Source organism: Neofelis nebulosa, chromosome 11 (genome assembly GCF_028018385.1).
Source record: "Neofelis nebulosa isolate mNeoNeb1 chromosome 11, mNeoNeb1.pri, whole genome shotgun sequence".
Classification (NCBI taxonomy): Eukaryota; Metazoa; Chordata; class Mammalia; order Carnivora; family Felidae; genus Neofelis; species Neofelis nebulosa.
Window position 1 is genome coordinate 88,973,222 of NC_080792.1, and position 20,312 is coordinate 88,993,533.

General features: G+C 61.6%; 4 protein-coding genes across 24 annotated transcripts in view; 2 read left to right on the forward strand and 2 right to left on the reverse strand.

The window, feature by feature from the left end:
• ABCB9 (ATP binding cassette subfamily B member 9) overlaps positions 1 to 1,380 on the reverse strand; it is a 36,502-nt gene extending 35,122 nt beyond the window's left edge. The window contains exon 1 of the mRNA XM_058691633.1: positions 1,245 to 1,380. The gene's annotated coding sequence lies outside the window, so the exon portion shown is untranslated. The remainder of the gene's footprint in view (positions 1 to 1,244) is intronic.
• Positions 1,381 to 2,314: 934 nt separating this feature from the next.
• On the forward strand, positions 2,315 to 7,153 carry OGFOD2 (2-oxoglutarate and iron dependent oxygenase domain containing 2). The gene is made up of 7 exons (XM_058691386.1): positions 2,315 to 2,447; positions 2,882 to 2,938; positions 3,654 to 3,767; positions 3,857 to 3,956; positions 5,413 to 5,540; positions 5,802 to 6,059; positions 6,134 to 7,153. The coding sequence occupies exons 1-7, from the start codon at positions 2,316 to 2,318 to the stop codon at positions 6,395 to 6,397; spliced, it is 1,053 nt and encodes a 350-aa protein (XP_058547369.1). The 5' UTR covers position 2,315; the 3' UTR covers positions 6,398 to 7,153.
• Positions 7,154 to 7,783: 630 nt separating this feature from the next.
• ARL6IP4 (ADP ribosylation factor like GTPase 6 interacting protein 4) lies at positions 7,784 to 10,203 on the forward strand. 6 transcript variants are annotated; one of them, XM_058691390.1, is made up of 6 exons: positions 7,784 to 8,113; positions 8,275 to 8,448; positions 8,874 to 9,182; positions 9,266 to 9,383; positions 9,782 to 9,851; positions 9,931 to 10,203. In XM_058691390.1, the coding sequence occupies exons 2-6, from the start codon at positions 8,286 to 8,288 to the stop codon at positions 9,985 to 9,987; spliced, it is 717 nt and encodes a 238-aa protein (XP_058547373.1). In that variant the 5' UTR covers positions 7,784 to 8,113; positions 8,275 to 8,285; the 3' UTR covers positions 9,988 to 10,203. The 6 variants fall into 6 exon arrangements, with proteins under 6 accessions (XP_058547373.1, XP_058547371.1, XP_058547374.1 ...); XM_058691388.1 differs by having other exon boundaries at positions 7,784 to 8,109; XM_058691391.1 differs by having other exon boundaries at positions 7,784 to 8,093.
• A 2,855-nt stretch (positions 10,204 to 13,058) lies between these two features.
• The window catches only part of PITPNM2 (phosphatidylinositol transfer protein membrane associated 2), a 144,488-nt gene continuing 137,234 nt past the window's right edge, over positions 13,059 to 20,312 (reverse strand). For 8 of the 16 annotated variants that reach the window (XM_058691400.1, XM_058691401.1, XM_058691393.1 and 5 more), the window contains 12 exons: positions 19,638 to 19,808; positions 18,977 to 19,126; positions 17,756 to 17,920; positions 16,931 to 17,092; positions 15,964 to 16,112; positions 15,532 to 15,648; positions 15,102 to 15,218; positions 14,852 to 15,000; positions 14,609 to 14,758; positions 14,062 to 14,245; positions 13,842 to 13,970; positions 13,059 to 13,743 (listed from right to left, as the gene is read on the reverse strand). In XM_058691400.1, the coding sequence (XP_058547383.1) occupies positions 13,420 to 13,743; positions 13,842 to 13,970; positions 14,062 to 14,245; positions 14,609 to 14,758; positions 14,852 to 15,000; positions 15,102 to 15,218; positions 15,532 to 15,648; positions 15,964 to 16,112; positions 16,931 to 17,092; positions 17,756 to 17,920; positions 18,977 to 19,126; positions 19,638 to 19,808 (1,967 nt within the window). In that variant the 3' untranslated portion in view covers positions 13,059 to 13,419. The remainder of the gene's footprint in view (positions 13,744 to 13,841; positions 13,971 to 14,061; positions 14,246 to 14,608; positions 14,759 to 14,851; positions 15,001 to 15,101; positions 15,219 to 15,531; positions 15,649 to 15,963; positions 16,113 to 16,930; positions 17,093 to 17,755; positions 17,921 to 18,976; positions 19,127 to 19,637; positions 19,809 to 20,312) is intronic. The other 8 variants (XM_058691405.1, XM_058691402.1, XM_058691406.1 and 5 more) reach the window with 5 other exon arrangements.

Below are 20,312 nucleotides of genomic sequence, written 5' to 3' on the forward strand. Positions count from 1 at the left end.
TCTATGCCTTGCTGTTCTCCCAGCATGGCAAGTTCATCCCACGGGAGGGGATTTACATTTTTAGTCCCCCTGCCTAGAACCCTTTCCTGCCAGATCTTGCTGCAGCAGTTGGGGCTCGGCTAAAATGTCACTCTTAGGGAGGCGTTCTCCGGCCTCCCTGTGTAAGGCGGTCACCTCCAGGCACTCTCCATCCCATCACCTAGCTTGTCTTCCTTGCACTTACGGCTGAATGAAAATACCTTGACCATGTATTTGTTTCTTTGCTTGCTCCTGTTCCTCCCCCACCCCCCACCCCCCACCTTGACTGAGTTTCAGAAGGGGAGGGACCTTATCTGTCAGTCAAAACACACTTCCTGACACAGGCCAACCTCCCACACTTGGGGTGGTCCTGCCCACCCCCCCGCCCGGGCTGGCCCCTGGCCAGCCAGGGTGAAAACCAATCAGGCTGTTGCCCTGAGAGCAGAAGCCTTCTCCCAGCCCCCCAAGGTGCTGGCTGGAGCCCTGGACCCCCGAACATACTGCTGGAGACGGCTGGGGAAGGCAGCCTGGCACCATACTTCACAGGACGTGAAGTTCTCCCGTCTGCCTTGGTAGGAGCTCCAGTAGGAGCCACTGGCAGGCATCGGGGGTCGATTTGCCACAGAGCTGAGAGGAACCAGGGACTGTGCTGTCTGTGAGTGTGAGTGAGCGTGCCGGATGCGTGAGTGTGCGGCTGTGACCGTATGTGAGGTGTTTCGTGTGTGTGAGTGAGGGTGAGTGGATGTGTGAGTGTGTCACTGATACAAGCGTATTTGTGACGGTGTGTGAATGTGTGTTAGCATATGTGAGCATGTAAGGGTGTGCATGAGTGTGTACGTGTCTCACTGCCAGTGTGAGTGCGTGGGTGTAAACCCGACTATACATCTGAAGGAAAGGAAAGCATCAAGAAAATAAATGATGGGGCACCTGGGCGGCTCAGGTCACGATCTCCCGAGTTGTGAGCTGAAGCCTGCTTCAGATCCTCTGTCCTTTTCTCTCTCTGCTCCTTCCCAGCTTGTGCGTGCACTCTCTCTCACAAATGAACATTTAAGATAAGAGAAAAGAGAAAAGAAAGAAAAGAAAAGAAATGCCAACAAGCACAAAGAGGAAATCGGAAATCCTTCAGAAACCAACCACTCGGAGGACTCCCGTTGTGAACCCTGGGGCAGGTCACCGCCCCTCTCTGAGCCTCAGTTTCCCCATCTGTAACAATGGTAAGACGGTACCTCGCTCAAAGGTTTGCCGTAGGGATGGAAGCAGGTAAGGTGGAGGCTCGGCCAACAGGAGTTATCATTTGTGGTCATCTGCGTATCTGGGGTAAGGGCTGGAGTCTTGAGGGCCAGGCCTCCCCACACCACGCTGAGCCAGGGAGGGAACTCTAGGACAGGGGACGAGACCTGTTGCAGGGGACACGACTTCCTCCCCCAGTCACAGGGCTGCCATCCAAGCTTCTTCCCGGGGCTTTGCGGCTCTGGGCTTGGGGGGTGAACCGAGGACCAAGATGGGGGGCCTCCCAGACAAGTACGTAGGAGCTACGATGGGTGTCCCCGAGGTAGGGGCGCACACTCTAAAAGAAAAACACACTCATCTCACACAGCAGCGGTGCACAGCACAACTGGGAGCCGGTCGTGCGGGGTGTGGCCGCCAGCAGACCACACCCCGATCCCCGCCCACATTTGTATCCCTAGGAGGAGCCACCGGAAGTCACGCCGGACGGAGCGTTTTCGAGAAAACACATCCCGGGGCCGTCAGCAGCGAATCTGGAGACCGTGGCGGAGGCTCGAGGAGTGCCGGGTAGGGACCCGGGCAGAATGCTAAACCCGAGTTCAGACGCACAGAACTGGATAGTTGGGAGAGAACGAGACCGGACCCCAGAACTCCTGTCCTCCTGGCGTTGGCCGCCTCTTCAAAAGCTCCGAGCAGAAAAGGAAGGCAGCGTTGAAGCAAAACGTCTTGCGGTTCCAAGTCCCGACTTGTCCCCGGCCTGTGAAGGTGCGGCTCAGTTTGCCTATCTGTAAAGTGGGGTGATTAATCCCCACGTCGTGGATGGGGGAACTGTGAGGCGGAACGAGAAGACCACACGCTCTGTCCGCCGAGGCTGCTCGCCCCAGTCCGGCCCCGGAGCGTCTTTCCCCTTTGCAGACCCGTTTTCTGGGGCGGAGTCTTCGTCCTCTTCTGCACTTGCGAACTCAGAACGGACCCTTGCCTCCCGGGCCACCGCCGCGCCCCCACCCCCGTCGGGGGCGTGCCGGAAGTGCCCCTACGGAACCCTGCGGGGCGACGCTCGCCTCTTCACCATGGCGACGGCTGGGGGCCCGAGGCGCTTCTGCCGCTGCGCCTGCTTCTGCTCGGAGAACTTGTACGTGGCGCGCTACCGGCTCCACGTGCGCTTCCGGGGCGAGGAGCAGCTTCGCCGGGACTATGGCCCGGTGAGTGGCCCCCAGTGGCTCTGCAGAGAAATGGGCGGGGCGGGGTGATGGGGGAGGGGTGGCGGAGGAGGGACCTTTGTCCCCCAGGTCTTGTGCTTTGCCCGGGTGTTCAGATGTGACAACAAGAATGACTTAATCTCTGGGTGCCTCGCTCTCTTCACCTTAAAGGGGGATAATAGTGTCTCTTTAGTGAGGTTGTCGTAAGGAATGAATGAATGAGTGGAACATACAGGTAAAGTGCTGAGGGCAGGGCCAGGCTCTGCGCGCTCTCGGTGTTGTCTGTTTTGCGTGCTTATCGAATTTCATCCTCACAATGATCCTGTGAGGTCCAGGCTCTCGTCTGCATCTTAACCTGGGGAAACTGAGGCTCAGAGGCGTTAAGTGACTTACTCACAAGGTCACACAGTTGAGCTCCCTGGACTTTCTGCTCTCAGATCCTGCGCAGCCGAGGATGTGTCAGCCCCCAAGACTTCCAGCAGCTATTAGCAGAGGTAACGCTCCCCACCCTCGCGGACCCCCTCCACACCCAGCTTAGCCCTTCCTCTTTAGGTTGTGTCAGCAGTTTGGGGGGGGGGGGGTCCTTCCCGTGTCCACTCACCGCAGTATCTGTGTCCTGACACCAGGAAAAGAGAAAGTGGCAAATGCCAGGTCGTCTACCCCACGCCCTCCTGAGACGAGACACTTTTGCTTAAAGAGGGAATTACTGGCCCGAGGTGTCACAGCAGGTGGAGTTGAGATCCCACCCGGGACCGCCCGGCTCTGGCTCCCAGCTCTTCGTCTGTCCACCCACCCCCTTTGGCTGGTGCCAGGGCTGCTCCACCTTCCACCTCCTCCTCCATCTGAGGGTTAGTAACGGGAAACTTCCTAGGCGAGCCCTCCGCAGCCTCTGGAACACAGGACTGGCTGGGATTCCATTCCCCTCCCTCGGGGGCCCAGCTGGCTGAGGTATGGGGAGGGGCTCTCATCCCTGCCAGGCCCTGAGTGGTGCAACCCCGAGCGGCATGGGCCCCTACTAGAAGGAGTTGCGTTCAGCCAGCAGCTTGGCACCTGCAGTTTACCCTGATCGAGTCAGGCGTGTAGGGAGACTGGGCTGTCAGCCCAGGTCCTGCTCTGGCCTTCCTGAGCCTCAGTTTCCTCATCTGTACAATGACCTTGGGGGGTGATGGGCGGCCCCATCTGGATGACCAGGCCCTGTGCCATCCCCAGCTCGAGGAGGAGGTGGAACGGCGGCAGCGGCTGGGGCAGGAGGCGGCTGCCAGGAAAGCCCTCATCGCACGCTCCTACCACCCGGTGCGGCCTCACATCTACAACACGCTGCAGGTACCTGGTCGGGGCAGGTTACTGGAAGGAGGTGGAGGCAGCCGGCACCGGAGGCCGTCTGCCCCACAGCCGGTGTGTTTTGCCCCCAGGATGAGGCCCTGGCCCCTGAGTTTTTGGCCGCAGCCGAGTACAGCACATCGCCGGGTGCAGACCTTGAAGGCCTTCTCCAGCGGCTGGAGACAGTGTCTGGTGAGACCCTGGCCCCATCACCCGGTAGGACTAGGACTAAGGGGTGGGGTCCCTCCACCTACCATGTCTGCCTCCAGAATCTAAGCCAGCAGGAGCTAGAAGGGCTGGTGGGACCTGCCGGGAGCAGGGCATCTGTAAGTCACTTACTCACTTGCCCACCTGCCTGTGTCAGGTATGAGCCAGCTGGCACACTCGAATGGGGGTGACTGAAGAACTTAACGAAGGGACAGCTGACACAGGACCACCCCCCTCCCCCCTCTCCCTGGGGGTGAGGGGGGTGGGGAGCAGACAGTTCCTTATCCCTAGACCTGGAGAAGTGGGCAAGAGTGAGTGTCTTGAGCCCGCCACGACCTGGAGCTGTGGGAGAGGGGCGGGAAGCAGCTGTGGCCTTGAGCAGAAGCACAAAGCCATGCCAAACTCAGAAATGCCGCATCTCTCTGGCCTTTGAGTCTCCTGCTGGGATCTCCCGTGGGCTAACCCTAGCAGGAAGTCTGGCCCTTCCAAGTTCCTTAAGCCCTCTGCCTCAGTTTCATCATCTGTGAAACGGGAGCGATAGTAATACCCATCTGCTAAAGTGTGATTAAGTGAGGTAACATGCCTAAAGGGCTGGGTGCATAGCATCTAGAGGTTTCCTCAGTCGTACAGTTACGGCTATTCCTAGGCCTAGGGGATCCTTTGGGGAGATAGGTGCAAGGTGTTGCTCCCCTTATCAAGCCCGTGCTCTGTTGTGAGGCACAGGGTGGAGTGTGAATGAAAACATGCCCTCCCAGCCCGGGGGCATCCCTCCTCATTCCCATCCACTCCCCAACAGCGGAGATTGTGTAACGGTTGTCTGGGTGAAGGCTGTCGGCTGTGAGTTGGCCAAAAGTGTGGGGGCACACCAGCCGTGCACCCCAGGGTGTTGGTGCATCTGCCAAGAAATGTTTGCATTTCCGTTCAGAGCCTGGCCTCTCCCTACCAGGACCCGGCAAGAAAGAGCAGCCCCCCTCAGCCTTCCTGTGTGGGGAACAGAGGCTCCAGGAGGCACTTCAGTTGGGGTACAAGTGTTGGTGGCTCATGGGATGGGGTGCAGGGAAAGCTTGGCGCTGGCCCTGTGATCCCTGCTGGGCTCCATCACTGGCCTGCTGGGGGTCATTGGGCTAATCCCTTCCCACCTCTGGGTCTCACCAGAACCCACATCTGAGTCTGATGGCTAGGCTGTGGACACCTGCGGCAGCAGGAGGAGAGGCTCCAGGGACAAATAAGGGGACCCGAGAATAGGCCCCTCTGCTGCCCATGCATTATGTCATTAATGGTCACAACAGCCCTGAGAAGTGAGTACCTGTGTTATCCCCATTGTACGGATGAGGAAACTGAGGCTGAGGGAAGTGAAAAGACGTGCCCAGGCTCACAGCTCGCAAGGAGACTGAAACCCACACGGAAGCTCCTAGCCAACAGACTGTCCCTCCTTCCGCAGGGGAGAAGCGTATCTACCGGCTGCCGGTCTTTACAGCGCCATTCTGCCAGGCCCTGCTGGAGGAGCTGGAGCACTTCGAGCACTCGGACATGCCCAAGGGAAGACCCAACACCATGAACAACTATGGGGTAGGTGCGGCTCCCTCCGGGGGGCCCGAGGCGGCAGGGAGCTGGGGCTGGGGAGCCATAGCTGCAGTGCGAGAGAAGAGCTGTTGGGTCCCGTTGGTCTTGGTCTCCCAGTCTGTAAGATGAGGTCACGGTCGGGTTATTTTGAAGTTAAGCCCATCGATATCTGCAAAGCGCTGCTGTCCCTAGGAAGAGACTGCCCGCAGGGACCCAGGGTGAGGCCCCCACCAGTTTCCCTGCCGACTCCCGGGATCCCCCTCCCAGGTGTTGCTGCACGAGCTAGGCCTGGATGAGCCGCTGGTGACTCCGCTGCGGGAACGCTTCCTGCAGCCACTGATGGCCCTGCTGTACCCAGACTGCGGTGGGGGCTGGCTCGACAGCCACCGTGCCTTTGTGGTCAAATATGCACCGGGCCAGGACCGTGAGCTAGGCTGCCACTATGATAATGCCGAACTCACCCTCAACGTGGCCCTTGGCAAGGCCTTCACGGGGGGCGCCCTGTACTTCGGGGACCTCTTCCAGGTTAGTGTGTGTGACCCGGGGGGCAGGGCCTGGGGCAGCCAGGAGTGCCCAGGCCTGAGCTCCGCTGTCTGCAGGCACCTTCAGCCCTGGCCAGGCCCCTGGAGGTGGAACACGTGGTGGGCCGGGGCATCCTGCACCGGGGTGGCCAGCTGCACGGGGCCCGGCCCCTAGGCACTGGCGAGCGCTGGAACCTTGTCGTCTGGCTCCGGGCCTCTGCTGTGCGCAACCGCCTGTGCCCCATGTGCTGCCGGAAACCTGAGCTGGTGGACGACGATGGCTTCGGCGACGGCTTCACTCGTGAGGAGCCCACCACGGTGGATGTGTGCGCACTGACCTGAGTCTGGTTGGGGCCAGTGTCGGGGTGGCATGGCCGGGCTCTGCCGCCTTGGGTTGGGCAGGGCAAGAATAAACTCCCTGCAGCCCTCAGGCACTTCTTGGTTCAAAAGGACACACAAGCCTCGGAGTCATTCTTTCAGCAGACACGCTGGTTTAGGTCAGGTGTGTTAGAACCAGAGCCTGAGATGAGGATTCTTGTGCAGGTGGTTTGTTGAGGGAATACCTTCTGGAGAAGGGCGTGAGGGAAGGACAGGACAGGAAGGAGCTGGGCCAAGATGTGGTTTCAGAGGGCACCTAGCTTCAGCCCAATCCCACCAAGCTCTCTAGAGCATGAATGTAGCAGTTTGCCCCCTGCATCGGTTATTGGCTCACAGGTGTGTCAAGGCCAGGCTGGCGGGGTGGGTGGGGAGGTGGTGGTTCCCAGTGGCCCAGGGAACCTTCCAGAGAAGAGTACAGGTATGAGTTAGGAGACACCACAGCCTGGGTGAGTGCATCTGTCTATGAAGGGGATCTGGGTGAGCCATCGATAGCAACTTCTAGTTGGTGTCGGGCGCTTTCCACAGAGGGGTTAAGAGCAGGGACTCTGGAGCCAGACTGCCTGGGTTCAAATTCTGATCCTGCTGCTTCCAGCTGTGTGGCTGCAAGTAAGCCCCTTGACCTCTTTGTGCTTTACTTTTGCTTATCTGGGAAGTACCTATCTCGGAAAGCTGTTGTGAGAGTGAAACGATTTAATGTATATAAAGTGCTTTATAACAGCCCTCCATGTTTGCTGTTGTTCTTGAAAAACTTGCAACTTGGCCGCCCCCAAGTTGGATGAAGAGTGCAGCTGTGATGGGTTTGGGCTGTACACCTGAAAACCCAGGGGTTCCCATGTCGAAATCTTGAGTTCCGGCCTCGCGGGGAAGGTGGGAAGGTCTGGAACACCAGGCCCCAGCCCACACTGGAGAAATCAGCTGGAGCAGAGCCTCCGCTGCTGCTCACGCTGGACAGGCTTGTGGCGCATTCCCTCACAGGGGTCCCTTCCTGGCTCACTGTCATGATCTCTCCGGCCCCTATGGCTATTTGTTCGCGACCTCTATTACCAGGTGGGGACGCTGGAATGACTAAGGTGTCCCCCGGCCTGCCAGGGTGGACAGGACGGCAGGCATCTCAAGGAGGAAAGAGGCGCACGGTCTCGGGTCGCCTCCCTCCCTGGGTCTTCAGGGAGGCTGGAGAAGGGCGGTCTGAGAAGAGCAGGGAGCACGGCCGAAGCCTGGATCCCCTGCTTCCCTCTTCCGGAGGTGGGCGAGCCACACCGTTTCTCCCGCAGCCCTGGAAGCGGAACCTGGGGCTTCGGGACTAAAGGAGGCAGCGCCTCGCTTCCCAGCCGGACGGCCTCTGGGAGCACTGCCCAGGCCGGAAGTCGCCTCGCCGCCGCTTCCTCACGCGAAGGCGTGGCGCGGGTCGGGTGGTCCCGCCCGATGGGCGGTTGAGGAAGGAACGGAGCAGCTGCGGGGACCTTCCCCAAGGCTGCGAGGCGGCGGAGGCCGCGCGGGTGGAGGACAGGAGCGCGCGGGGAGGGATTCGGAACGCACCTGGCAGCCGGGGGCCGCGGCCGCTCCTAGGGGCGCCAGAGCGCCGGTGCGCAGGCGTGGAGCGGCCCGGCGGGGGCGAGCCCTTAAAGGGGTAGAGGATCCGGGAGTCGGCGCAGGACCTGAGGTCCCCGGGGGTCGGGGTGGGTGAGGATCGTGCGGTGGCCGCGGACCCCCTCAAGTCCCTGCCCCGGGTGGTGATGGGTAGTGGGCCCTCGAGAGCCAGGCCCCGAGAAGAGCCGCCCGTGGAGCCCAGTCTGGGGATCGGCTCTGTGAGCCTCAGTTTGAGCGTGTCTCCCCGTCTCCAGCCCGCGGCGCTATGGCTCACGTCAGCTCTCGCAAGCGCTCGAGGAGTCGAAGCCGGTCCCGGGGGCGAGGGTCCGAAAAGAGAAGGAAGAAGAGCAGTAAGGATGTCCCGAAGAGCTGCTCGGCTTCTAGATCCCAAGACCACAAGGCCAGCACCATCTCCTCTGGGGCGGAGGGTGAGGACCGGAGGGAATGGGAAAGGGGTGTGGGAACTTCAGGGAGGAAGCTGCGGGCAGGCCCGGGCGGGCGTCCCTGCATGGCTGTGAGCAGTGGTCAGAGGAGTGCAGAATGTTGGACCTCCGTATCCAGATCGAAAGACCTTCCGATTCTAGGGGCTGGGCCAGCCCGTTGTGTAAGGATTGAAGGGAGCACGTAATGGTGCTTTTTGAGCAGCAGGACTTGAGATAGGGGCCTGGCTGCCCTGCTCCCGGTCAAACAGTGACAGGGTGAAGCCCAGAAGGTGCCTCTCCAGGGAGTGCTGATCCCTGCTCTGGCTGGAAAGCCCGGCCTGGAGGGTCTCACCCCTCAGTAGTCCCCCTAAGCCTGCCACAGGCCAGAGCCAGGGGATAAAGGTTTACCTCTTCCCCTCCTGGCCTTCCAGCCTCACCTTCTCCCTGCATCACAGAGAGAAGCAAGCACAAGGCCCGGAGGAGACCACGATCCAGCTCCTCCTCCTCTTCTTCCAGTTCTTCTAGCTCTTCTTCCTCTTCGTCCTCCTCCTCTTCCTCCAGTGGTGGCCGGAAGAAGCGGGGGAAGCACAAGGACAAGAAGAGGAAGAAGAAGAAGAAAAGGAAGAAGAAGCTGAAGAAGAAAGGCAAGGAGAAGACAAAGGTACAGCAGGGGGAGGCTCTGCCGGGACCCTCGCTGGACCAGTGGCACCGATCAGCCGAGGAGGAAGAGGACGGCCCAGGTATGGTGCCTCCCAGTGTGCAGGAGGGGAAGGGCCCCCTCCCTGAGACCCAGCTGCCGACTCCCTGCCAACTCCCCTCGCAGTCCTGACGGATGAACAGAAGTCCCGCATCCAGGCCATGAAGCCCATGACCAAGGAGGAGTGGGATGCTCGGCAGAGTGTCATCCGCAAGGTGGTGGACCCGGAGACAGGACGCACCAGGTGGGAGCGCTTGGCAAAGCTCAGCCCCACACACTCTGCACTCTCAGGAGGAGGGGCGACGGCTGCTGCGCTAAAAAGCCAAAGACAGGAGAAGGGCAGTTAACTCATTTCTGGGAGTTTTTAGGCTGTTCCTCCCTATTGCCCAGAGCAAGCACTTACAGGGGCTGGAAGGGCCTTGAGGAAGGTCTTCAAAGAGCCAGTTGGCCGGTCTGGTGGCAGACCCTACCCAGCTGCCTTTATCACTATCCCAAGGGTGGGAGAGAGGGAGAGGTGGGAGCAACTGTGTTCCACCCGCTCAGGGTAGCAGGGGCCTGCGCCCTGGCATCTCTTTGCCAGGTGGGTCTGGTTCTGTTGCTCTGGCATTAAGAGGCTCAGCTTCCTCTCCCCTCCTCCCCCAGGCTCATTAAGGGAGATGGCGAGGTCTTAGAGGAAATCGTAACTAAGGAACGACACCGAGAGATCAACAAGGTTTGTGTCACCCCTTTGCCCGGGGTCCACGCCCAGCTCTGTTTCTGATGGGTCTCCTCCCATGCGCTTTCTTCTCCAGCAAGCTACCCGAGGGGATGGCCTGGCTTTCCAGATGCGAGCAGGGCTGTTGCCCTGAGGGCCCTGCTGGCTAAGTGCTGGTGGCGTGGCCTGGAGACTGGCTTCAGAGTGGGCAGCAGGAAGCCCAGTGGGTGCTGTTTGCCTTTCCTCCTGCGAACTGGCCTCTGGCCCAGCCTCCTCTCAGATGCAGGGGGTGAGGACGGGGTCACTGGCCTCATCAGCTCCTCCTGCAAGAGCATCACTTCCCAAATATTAAATGTTCCCTGGTTGGAAACTTTGTTAGGTCGGCTTTTTGTGCTGAAGGGAGGGAAGGTTGCTACCCAACTTCCAGAGGACAAAGGAGGCCTGTAGGACTTTTGGGGGGAAGGTGGGGTGTACCCTGACGTTCGTGAAGACCAGCCACCTTTGCTCTGCTCATCCTCCGGTCAGCCTGCTTAGACCAGATCCTGACCCTGACCCTCAGCTGAATCCCAAACCCAGAGACATGGCTTTTAAACCCCATCCCCTCAGATTTGGAGGGAGGCTGCTTCCTGCACTGTTTATTCTGCAGATGACAACTGCTCAGAGTCCTGGTGCTGGGGCCGGGCCGCTGGGGTGGGAATCCTGGTCCACGTTACTAGCCGTGACCTCTGTAGAGCAGAGAGGCTTTCAGCATCCACCTGGCTGGGCTGCTGTGAGGATGAACCGAGTTCATGCCCAGGAAGGGGCTGGGAGGAGGCCCGGTGCAGGGGAAGGCTTGCATAAGTGTACTGGTGTTACAGTCAGCGTAGCAGGCACTGTTGATTGGGAAGGACATCCTCTCCCCACCACAGCTTTAGCTCTGGGACAGGCCGTGCCCCCACCCCAGATCCCCTCCCCACCCTGTGCTCTGTGGTTGCTGGTGCAGTAAAGAGACCCAGAAGGAAGCCTTCCTGCTTCTTTAATTGGTGTAATAGACAACGACACTGTATACAGAGCACACTCGGGCCCAAAGGTGCAGGGAAAGCAAGGGCGGATGGGGCGAGTCAGGACACGGCTCACACACGGCCCAGACAGAGAGACAGGAGGGGCCGAGACGAGAAAACTAACGAGGTGTGTGTGTGTGGGGGGGGGGCGTGGGGAGTGGGGTGGTGGAGGGGCAGCTCATAAAGAGCTGGGAAAGTTGGGGGTGGGGTCTCTGCTGAATCCGTCTTTAGAAATCAAAGAGAAGGCAGGCGGTTGGATCTGGGGTGGTGGGCGGAGGCTCAGTGTGGGGTTGGGAGTGGGACTAAGGCTTCTACTCTAACAGGCCTGGGGTGGGGGTGGCAGTCAGCAAGGCCTGCCTCACCCTTTGGTTACGACTGGTCAGGCCTGAGCCCTGCAGCTCAGCACCCAACACTGTAAACATTTTTGGTATTTTTAAAGGACTCTGCCCTCCCTCTCTTAGTTTCTGAAAAACTGGTGCTTCCTTAAGAGGAGAATGTGCCAAAAGGAACCTTAAGGGAGGCAGGAAGCAGACCTGGATATAGAAGAGAGATGTCAACGGGGAGGGGGGGGCTGCCCATCTCACCATCTATGGCTAAGGGCCACTGGGAGAGGCCCAGGGGACTATTGCTGTTGTCCTTGGCATGGCTGGCGGCTGGGCAGGCAGGCGGGAAGTGCGGAGCCTGGGGGAGCTGCCCCCTGGGAGAGGCCGAGCCCACTGCCCACATGGCCTCCCCGGGCCAGGAGGCCTCCCAGCCTGTATTGCAGGTGGGCCCAAGGCTCTTCCAGGTGCTTCTCCAGATGGCTGGTCACCGAGGCAGTAGGCAAGATGGGGTGAGATGGGACCGACAGAGAAGGAGGCACTGGCCACAGGGGCCCCCCGCTGGGGCTGTGATTGTCGGGCCAAGCGATTTCCCCGCCGGGGAGCAGAGTGGGGGTCAGATATTGCACTTTCATTGCAACACTTACATTAAAACTTGGTCCATAAAATAATCGTTGCTTTATACAGAACGCCTGAAACAAAAACAAAAAGCTACATCTTAAATATGAACAAACCCTGAAGGTCCTATTCCTCCAGAAATGTTTCTCTGCACAAAATAAATAGCTTTCACTCTGTATAGACCCACTTTTGCAGAACATTTACACAACCCTTTGGCTGTACATATCTACACACGGGAAAATGTGAACATCAATCTGCGTGCCTCCCCATCCCAGCCTATGGGGCCCTGAGGCCATATCCAGGTTGGCAGCAGCTTCTCAGAGTGGGAGCCTGGCCAGGCAGGCTCCCCCGCCTTGTAGAAGAAGGTAGAGGAGCAGTCGAAGGGCCGCCCGGGGCCGAGCGCCATAGCTGAGATCGTGGTCGGTTCTGGGGAGGGAGGGCTGATGCTCAGACCCAGCGTGCAGGACATCGTGGTCCTTGACAGGTGGGGAATGAGGTCGTGGCTGCCCGCCCTTAAGCTAACGAAGCAAATTGTGGCTTCTTAGATTCGGCATCAAAACGGAATTGGCATTAAAAAAACTTAAGTGTGTGCCCATTCACCCCAGAGTAGAAATTCAGTGGAATTAATTGGGGTCAGGTGAGGCAGGGACCCCACACCTCACTGCGTGGGCAGGGGGCAGGGCCCCGGGACCCAGAACCAGGCTGGACTCCATCACAGTGCTGGGTGTTTTCATGTGGAGGGGCTGCGCTTGGTACTGAAAGAGTTAAGAAAAGGAAGCAGCCAAGGATTGCTCATTTAAAAAAACCTCATAGAAGTCAGATTGGATAAGTAGAAAGGTGTAGAAACGCAGGAGAGCCGAGGCACGTGGCCTTGACTGATGGCAGGCGAGGAGTGGAAGAGGAGGCCGGGCCTGGCCAGGCCCAGGAGCCCGAGGCGTGGCTTCTCAGGAGCCGGCTCTGGGCCTCACCAGCCTCGCTGCCAGACTGGGTTCCAGGTGGGGCAGGTGGACAGATGGGTAGGGATCCGGGGCTGCCACAGCGTTGGCGGGCCAGGCGGAGCTGCAGAAATTAAGATGTGGCCTTTCTCTTCCTGCTTGCACAAGGATTTGCCACCCTGGAGCCTTCTGTGTGGCAATAGGTCCCAGATCAGCGAACGTTGGATTTTCATGCATGTCAACGGGTCTGTGGCCACAGGAGACGGTAATGGATCTCCACTCCCCAAAATCAGTGCACAAGAAGCAGGCCAAGTGGGAGGGGACCTGGGGGTCAAGGTGAGCTAGTGGATGGGAGGTGGCAGGCGGGGCCTGGGCCCAGGATGCTGGGAGGTCAATGCAGGGCAAGTGTCTGGGAGTGCCTTTCGGGCCAGTCCACGTGGGGAGTCCTGGTCCCTCTGTCATCCTGGGACAGGTTTTCCTGCAAGCTGGAACCCCTCAGACCCTAGGACATGAGGCAGGGCTGGGAGGGCTGTGTGGCACGGCCTATGTCCTCCGCCAGGCCCTGGGACAAGCTTGTCTCCAGCCGACATTGTGTGCCCGGGCCGGGCCTCCTGGCGGGGCTGGCCGCCCTGGCCTAGCACCACGGAGACCACAAGGCCTCGCTAACGGTGTCCTACTTGGGGCCCGCGGCTGCCCCTGGCTCAAGCCGGCCGGCCATGGTGCGGCCCCAACAGCCGGCCGCTACGCTCATGCTGCGTTGTCCCCGCTGCTCGACGTCCGCCTGGCTCTGTGTCCGCTCCTGCCGGTGGCCGGGCCCGCTGGGCTGGGCCGAGATGGTGCGGAGCAGGTGGTTCCGGGAGCGCAGGAAGTCCCCCTGGCCAGGCAGGCCAAAGCTGCCTTTTCGCAGTGCCATGCGGGTGGCCGCATTGCGGGCTGGCCGCGCCCGGTGGTTGTACTTGAGCTGGGCGAGGTGCGCCGCGTAGCCGTCCGTGATGAACTGCAGAGGAGGGCGGTGAGGAAGACGGCCGTCACGAGGTGGGCTGTCCCCGCCCGCCCCCGCCCGCCCGCACTGCCCCCCACGACTTGCCCACCCACCTGGCACTGCTGCTGCAGCTTCTTGGTGGGCCGGCCGACGATGTAGATCTGCATGGGGGACAGGCTGATGGAGCTGTAGACCGCCACGTCCTTGGTGGAGCCGTAGGCCGCGTGCACGCGCAGGTGCAGCTGTGGGCGAGACGTGTGGGCGTGGCCCGGCTCTCCCACCCAGCCCCGCCCCCGCCCCGCCCCCGCCCCGTCCCCGCCGCCTGGGACCCACCTCGGAGATGAGCAGCTTCAGGAAGTTGGCTTTGTGCCTCAGCGGGTCGTGCACCAGGCCGTCACAGAAGGACACCACGCCGTGGGGGAAGTTGTGCTGGGCCAGCCACGCCACCACCCGCTGCTTCTGCATGTCAGGCCGGCCAGTCACGTAGATGATGAGGTAGCCCAGGTCCTGCCAGTGCCTGGCGACGAGGGGCAGGACTGGGTGTCCCACGGCCGCCCGGTCTTCCCTCCCGGGCCACCCTGCCTCCTTGCCCAGCCGCAGGACACTGCATCTCTGGGCTCAGCAGATAGAGTAACAGCCACGAGGACGGTCACACAGGTCACGCGGTCTGACGCCCTCTGTGGCAAGTACAACCGGTCTTGTCGGGAGCCCCACTTCTCAGGTGAGGAACTGAGACATCAACATTAAGAGGTCACCCGGCGAGCTGCTGGTGGTGCTGACTCCGTGAGCCCCTGCTCGGGTGCCCAGAGCCCTCCCCAACTTGGGCTCCAGGAGCTTCCTGCCCCTGAGCCCACCCACCGTGCCCTTGGGCGTCACTCACCGCACCACGTCCACGGCCCCGGCCCGCACTTTTGGGTCGCTGCCCATGATGGACACGCTGGCAGCAAAGGAGCCATCGATACTGAAGACCACGAACTCCGTGCCCTTGGGCAGCACGGTGATGTAGCTGTCGGCAAACGTGTGGTCTCCCCTGGGAGGGGCAGCTCATCAGAACCCTCCAGACCCTCTTCTTCCTGCCCCAGAGGTGGCCGGCCTGGCCTGCTCGCCCCCCAGAGGCACGTACCTGACCACCATCTTGATGGGGTAGACACCCACGCCCAGGCGGTGGGTCTCTGGGATGGTGTAGGACACCCGCCCGCTGCTGTTGGTCACCAGCGTGTCTAGGTACAGCCACTCGCCCGAGGGCGGCTGCATCATGATGTGCACATCCACCTGGGGGCCGGGCAGGCTGGTCACGAAGGGGCTGGGCCCTTGGCCTCCCCAGCCAGAGGGAGGCGAGGGTAGGGGCTCCCGCCACCTCCCCACGTCCTTACCTTCTCCCCAGTCAGGGTGACCATGTCCAGGGGCCCATACATGAACCGGCCCGTCAGAACCTGCGGGCCGTCCTCGTTGGCGACTGCGTCATTGATCCGGTGGTTGGCGGTCACGTTCTGGGGACGGGAGGAGCGAGGCTGGGTCAGGGTAGGGGATGGAGGGGTGGCTGGGATCTCCTGGGCCTGGTGGGTGGGCACGGGCTTAAAGCAAGATGGCCCAGGTTCGAGTCCAGCTCAGCCACCTGCCCTACACGGCCTTGGCACATCCCTGTCTATAAACGGGGCAATAGCTCCAACCTCACGGACTGAGGATTAAGTAACACAGCACGCTTCTCTGCGACTTGGTTTCCTCATCTGTGATATGGTGTCTTCTTTCGAGGATTTAACAGGACAACAGCCTTGGGGCCTGGACCCCCAGAGGCCTCCTCACCCGCAGCTTCACGTGGGTCCTCTTGCGCTGCCACTTTTCTCTCGGCTTGGAGGGGGTGAACACGGAAACCTCTTTGCCGTCCAGCTCCAAGATGCTGGAATTGTCATGCCTCATGACCTGGGAGGGAAGAAGCAGGCCATGGGGCAGACTCAGGAACCAGAAACGCAGGAGCCTGTGAGGGGCCCGGGGGGCACTATTCAACCCACTACAGTCTGCCTCCTGGTCCTCCCCAGATTCACATGTCTCACGAATGTTCAGTAACAGCCACCCCATCCCCGTGTCTGCGAGGGTTCCTCCATCCTGCTTGCTCTGGGGTCTGATGGGAGCACGCCCCTCCCCCCCCGCATCTATGAAATGGGGCCATGTCAGCGGTGGCGTCATCTGGTCCTACTTGCAAGGCCCTAGTGCTCCTAGCGGTGGGCCCCAGGATACCTGTCTCAGCAGGAAGGAGACTACATCTGTTGACTCCCAGTAGCTGGCGTGGAAGAGGTGGGGCAGGGCCACGGTGGGGAAGGCTGTCAGTGCGTCAGGGCAGTACAGGGCGTAGTCGATCCGCTTCTGGCCCCACCACTTGGCTGCAACTGCCAGGAGGGATCCTTGACCGGGCTGGACCTCAGGAGGTTCCCAGGCCCCGCAGGCTTGGCTCAGCCCAAACACTAGATCCTCCTCTGACCAGGGAAAGGGGTGCAGCCACAGCGAGCCTCCTCCCCCCTGGCTGGGTGACAGAGGGGAGCAGGGAAGGTGCAGGACTCCAGGACGGTGCACAAGCAGCCAGAAGGCCCCGGGTGCGGGGGTGGGGGAGGAGCATGTGGAGTTAGGGGGCTGGGGACAATCCCAGTCTGGAGATAGGTCTATCCCTGGCCCTGTCGCCGATCCTGTTGACCCCCTGCCCTGGGCCCTGCTGCTGTCCTCTCCAGGCTCTCCTGCCCCTCCCCCCCCACCATGTGCCCTGCAGGCCTCAGGCTGGTGACAGACTTTGCAGAGGTGAACCCCGAGGCAAGGCCTGCCGTGAGCCGCAGGCTGAGCTTCACGGTCTGGGTGTGAGTCCTGGCCCCCATTCGGGGCTGGGAAACCCCCTAGCTCCGGAAAAGGGTTATCAGATGCCTTTCTGCTAGGTTCACACAGACACTTGGTAAGTGGTGCCTGATGGGGGTCAGGGCTCTTGTGAGTTCTGCCTGCGGCCTGCCACGTGGGATAGGCAGGCAGTCCCTTGGCCATCACTCCCCCAGTCAACCCCTCTACGTCCTCCCCAGACCTGAGTGCTCCCAGCCCAAGCCTCTAGCTCTCAGGTTAGGCCACAGAGCGTAGGGCCTGACGGTGAGATGTGCTTGGAAATGCTGAGTGACCCCAGTTAGAGGAGGCGAGCGTGTGTGGGCGGAGGCCGTGTGACGCCCGGTACCTTCTCTGATGTCCAAGTCGGGGAGGTGGGGGGCCCACTCCAGGCTGGGGCTCCCCTGCTGGGCCTGTGGGTGGGGGCCCAGGGTAGAGGGGGGTGGGGGGGGCAGGGCGAGCAGAGACAGGCGCCTGACGCTGGGGGTATGGCTGAGCGACCCTGGGGCCTCTGAGAAGCAAGAACGACGAGGAAGGGGTCAGCCACGCCGGGCCCACCAGGAAGGACACTGGGAAGAGTGCCAGGCTCCCTCCTCACAGAAGGACGCCCACGCCAGCCTCAGCTCAGGCGCCCCTGAGCAGGCAGGCAGGCAGGCACATAGTCGAGGAGGACAGAGTGGGCGGCTGGCCCTGGTGAGCTGAGAGGGGGTGACCTGGGCTCCAGCTGCTGAGAAGCTTCTGAGACGGGCAGGAGCAGCAAAGGAGCGGCCGCAGCGAGATCTCGCCTCTCCAGCTCCCCTCAGCTGCCCCTCTGGTTATCTGGTTCTGCTTGCTTGTCCAGAAACAGCCCACAGCTTCCTCCTCCGGGAGCACCGGGCCCTCTGGGGTTAGGACCCCTCTTCCCGCGCCCGTCGCCTCCCAGCTGCCTGGGTGGTACTGCCCATCTCGTGCCGCCTGGACTTGGCCCCGCTGGGCTGCCCCGGCCATCCCCCGTCCCTCGAGTCCGCTACGGACATCTGGGATTGTTGTGGGCGTTTAGCGGCATCCCTGGCGACTGCCCGCCAGGCACTGCCCGCTATCTCGGGGTGGGGCCGGGGGCGGGAAGGGTGCAGACCCCTGCTATGACAGAGGGGAGGGCCCAGGGAGCGCAGGCCCTGGGTGCTGCTGCACTCACTCTGGGCAATGCTGGATGCCGTGTAGCTCTCGGCCATGCCCGACACCTGGCTGGCAATGCTGATCTCACTGGCTCGGCGGAAGCCTCGGGTGGCGGGGGCTGTGCCGGGCGAGGAGGGGGCTGCGTGCTCTTGAAAGACTGTGCTGTGGGTCTGGAGTGCGTCCGCTGTGGGTGGACAGGGACCAGAGAGGCCAGTGGGTAAGACAGGCACTCCTCCTCCAGCTCAGCACCCCCACCCCCACCCCCGGCACCCTGAGCAGTGGGAGGCAGGGCCCGGTGTGCCCTGGGCTGGGCGGGCAAGGCCAACCCCTCCCACTGCAGACGAACGGTGGCATCTGAGCACGACTGGCAGTGAGGGCAGGCCCAAGCATGCCGGGGCCTGACTGCTCGGGGCTGACAGGGCAGGGTACGGAGCCGGGGCAGGGACGGACAGACGGACCGACACAGACACAACAGGTAGGGAGGCAAGGCGGCCAGGCTCAAGCCCCCCCTGGCCACGCTTCTTACCCAATACACAGCTCCTGATCTCGTCCAGCCCTCCCAGCCTCCCGGGCTCTGCCCGGCCAGGTGTGACCCGCGGCCCCCTGCAGCTGGGTTTGAGGGGCACTTGCAACAGGGGCCCGAGTGGTCTCCCAGGGGCACCCAATGCTGGGCACTGAGGATGAGGCAACACCCCTGCACGTCTCCCGCATGGGCCACACTGAGCCAGCCCTGCGTGTGTGTCCGGGAACAGAGGCAGGTGCTGAGGGCTCACCTGGGCCCTGGGCTGAGGGCAGGGCAGAGCAGGGAGAGCGGGGCTCAGCTAGAGAACTCACATGCAGATGGGGACTCCCTCAGGGAAGGTAAGGAGTGGGACCCTGAGAATCAAACCCTCCCCAGGACCAGAGGTTTCTCCTGGGGAGCAGGTGGGATGAGGCTCAAGGTTCCACCCCATCTCCTAGCTGCCCCCACCAGCCTCACGAATGGGAGACAGAGCCCTTGGACTGACGCCCGTGCCAGGTGTCCCTGGGAGAGCCGGTCCCCTCTCTGGGCTCCGAGGCTCCCAGGAGCCTAGGGAGGAGGGGCCGGGACCTGATCCTTAAGACTTGTCCTGTCTGGTCTCTGTGGGATGCCACTAGGGTCCCACAGGCTCCAAGTGGCCAAGGAGGGCATGGGAAAGCCCCTGGGGACCAGCAGTCAGCCAGCGAAGCAGACGCCACCACGAATGGGGGTGTTACACACACTCAGCACAGTCCGGGCTCGGGCGGGGCCCGTCTTGGCAGGTGAGCGCGGGAACGGGGATACTGGTTTCCAGGAAGCCGTCTCCTGGGGGGAGAGGGGCCAGGGGCCCACCCTCTAGGACCAGCTCGGGGTTTCTCTGCACTGTCTCAACTGGAGGCAGACGGGAGAGAACAGACGGGACAACAACAGACACTCTCGTGGGCAGTCCAGACGTACTCCTCCGACAGACACGTGGGGCTCCTTCAAGACCAGGACGTGACAGGACACGCTCGAGGGCGGGGCGGGGGGATGGGGCCTTCTCGGGGAGGGTCGGGAGCGGGCGATGGGCTGCCTTCACACACGTCCCCTGCTCAGACCCACTCTGCAGCCCCTTCCCATCCCTGTGCCCCCTCGCCAGCCACTGCCACGATGGGTTCTCACACGGTCCCTCCAGGTCCCCAGCTCTGTCTTGGGCAACAGGGTGGGAATCTGGGTCCCAGTCTGCCTCCTGGCACCTGGGGTGAGGCCCTGACCTGTGAGGCCACGTCGTCCCTCCCTGGCTGGGGTGTGTGGGGCTAATCCCCCCCACCACCTGGTATACCGGGGACCCAGCTTCCGAGGAGCTCAGCGCAGGCTGTGACTTCCCACCCGGCAGGGGCCCAGGCCCCCCCGCGGGTCTCACCCAGCAGCGTGGAGCAGCCGTCCCCCAGCGGGTAGCGCTGGTAGCGGGGGATGCTGAAAGGCGGCAGGGCGTGGAACCTCCGCTCCAGCAGCGGCTCCAGGCGGGAGGCCGACGGGTCCGCGGGGTGGAAGAGGTTATAGACTTGCTGGCAGGCTGGCCGCAGCTGGAAAACTGGGGAGGGCAGGGGTGGGATCGCAGAGCCCTAAGGAGGCCGGGGTCCGCAGCACGAGGGGTGGGGGGTCCGGAAGCATCCAAAAGCATGTCTCTCGATTTGGGGTCTGACCGTTTATTAACCAGGTGTTCTTAAACTGAGCGGAGTGGATGCAGCCCTGGCTGTGAGGCGGGGCTGCTACCCCACGAGTAGATGTCTCACTTTTAAACACACACACACACACACACACACACACACACACACACACACACACACACAGTTACAGGTGCTATATCGTCTTCGAGCTCCCCTCCACCCCCCATTTGACACAAAAATGTTGGCGTTCTTCATTCCATCACTGCGAGTCCTACCCGACCCTTTAACGGCTGCAGCCCCCTCCATGGACAAACCGTTACAATGGTTCTGGTTTTCCCGATTACAGATAACGTTGCCATGTCACTGTTCCTAAGTCTCTGTCCACTTACATATATATAAGCCAGCGCTTACTTGCTCTTGGGCAAGTG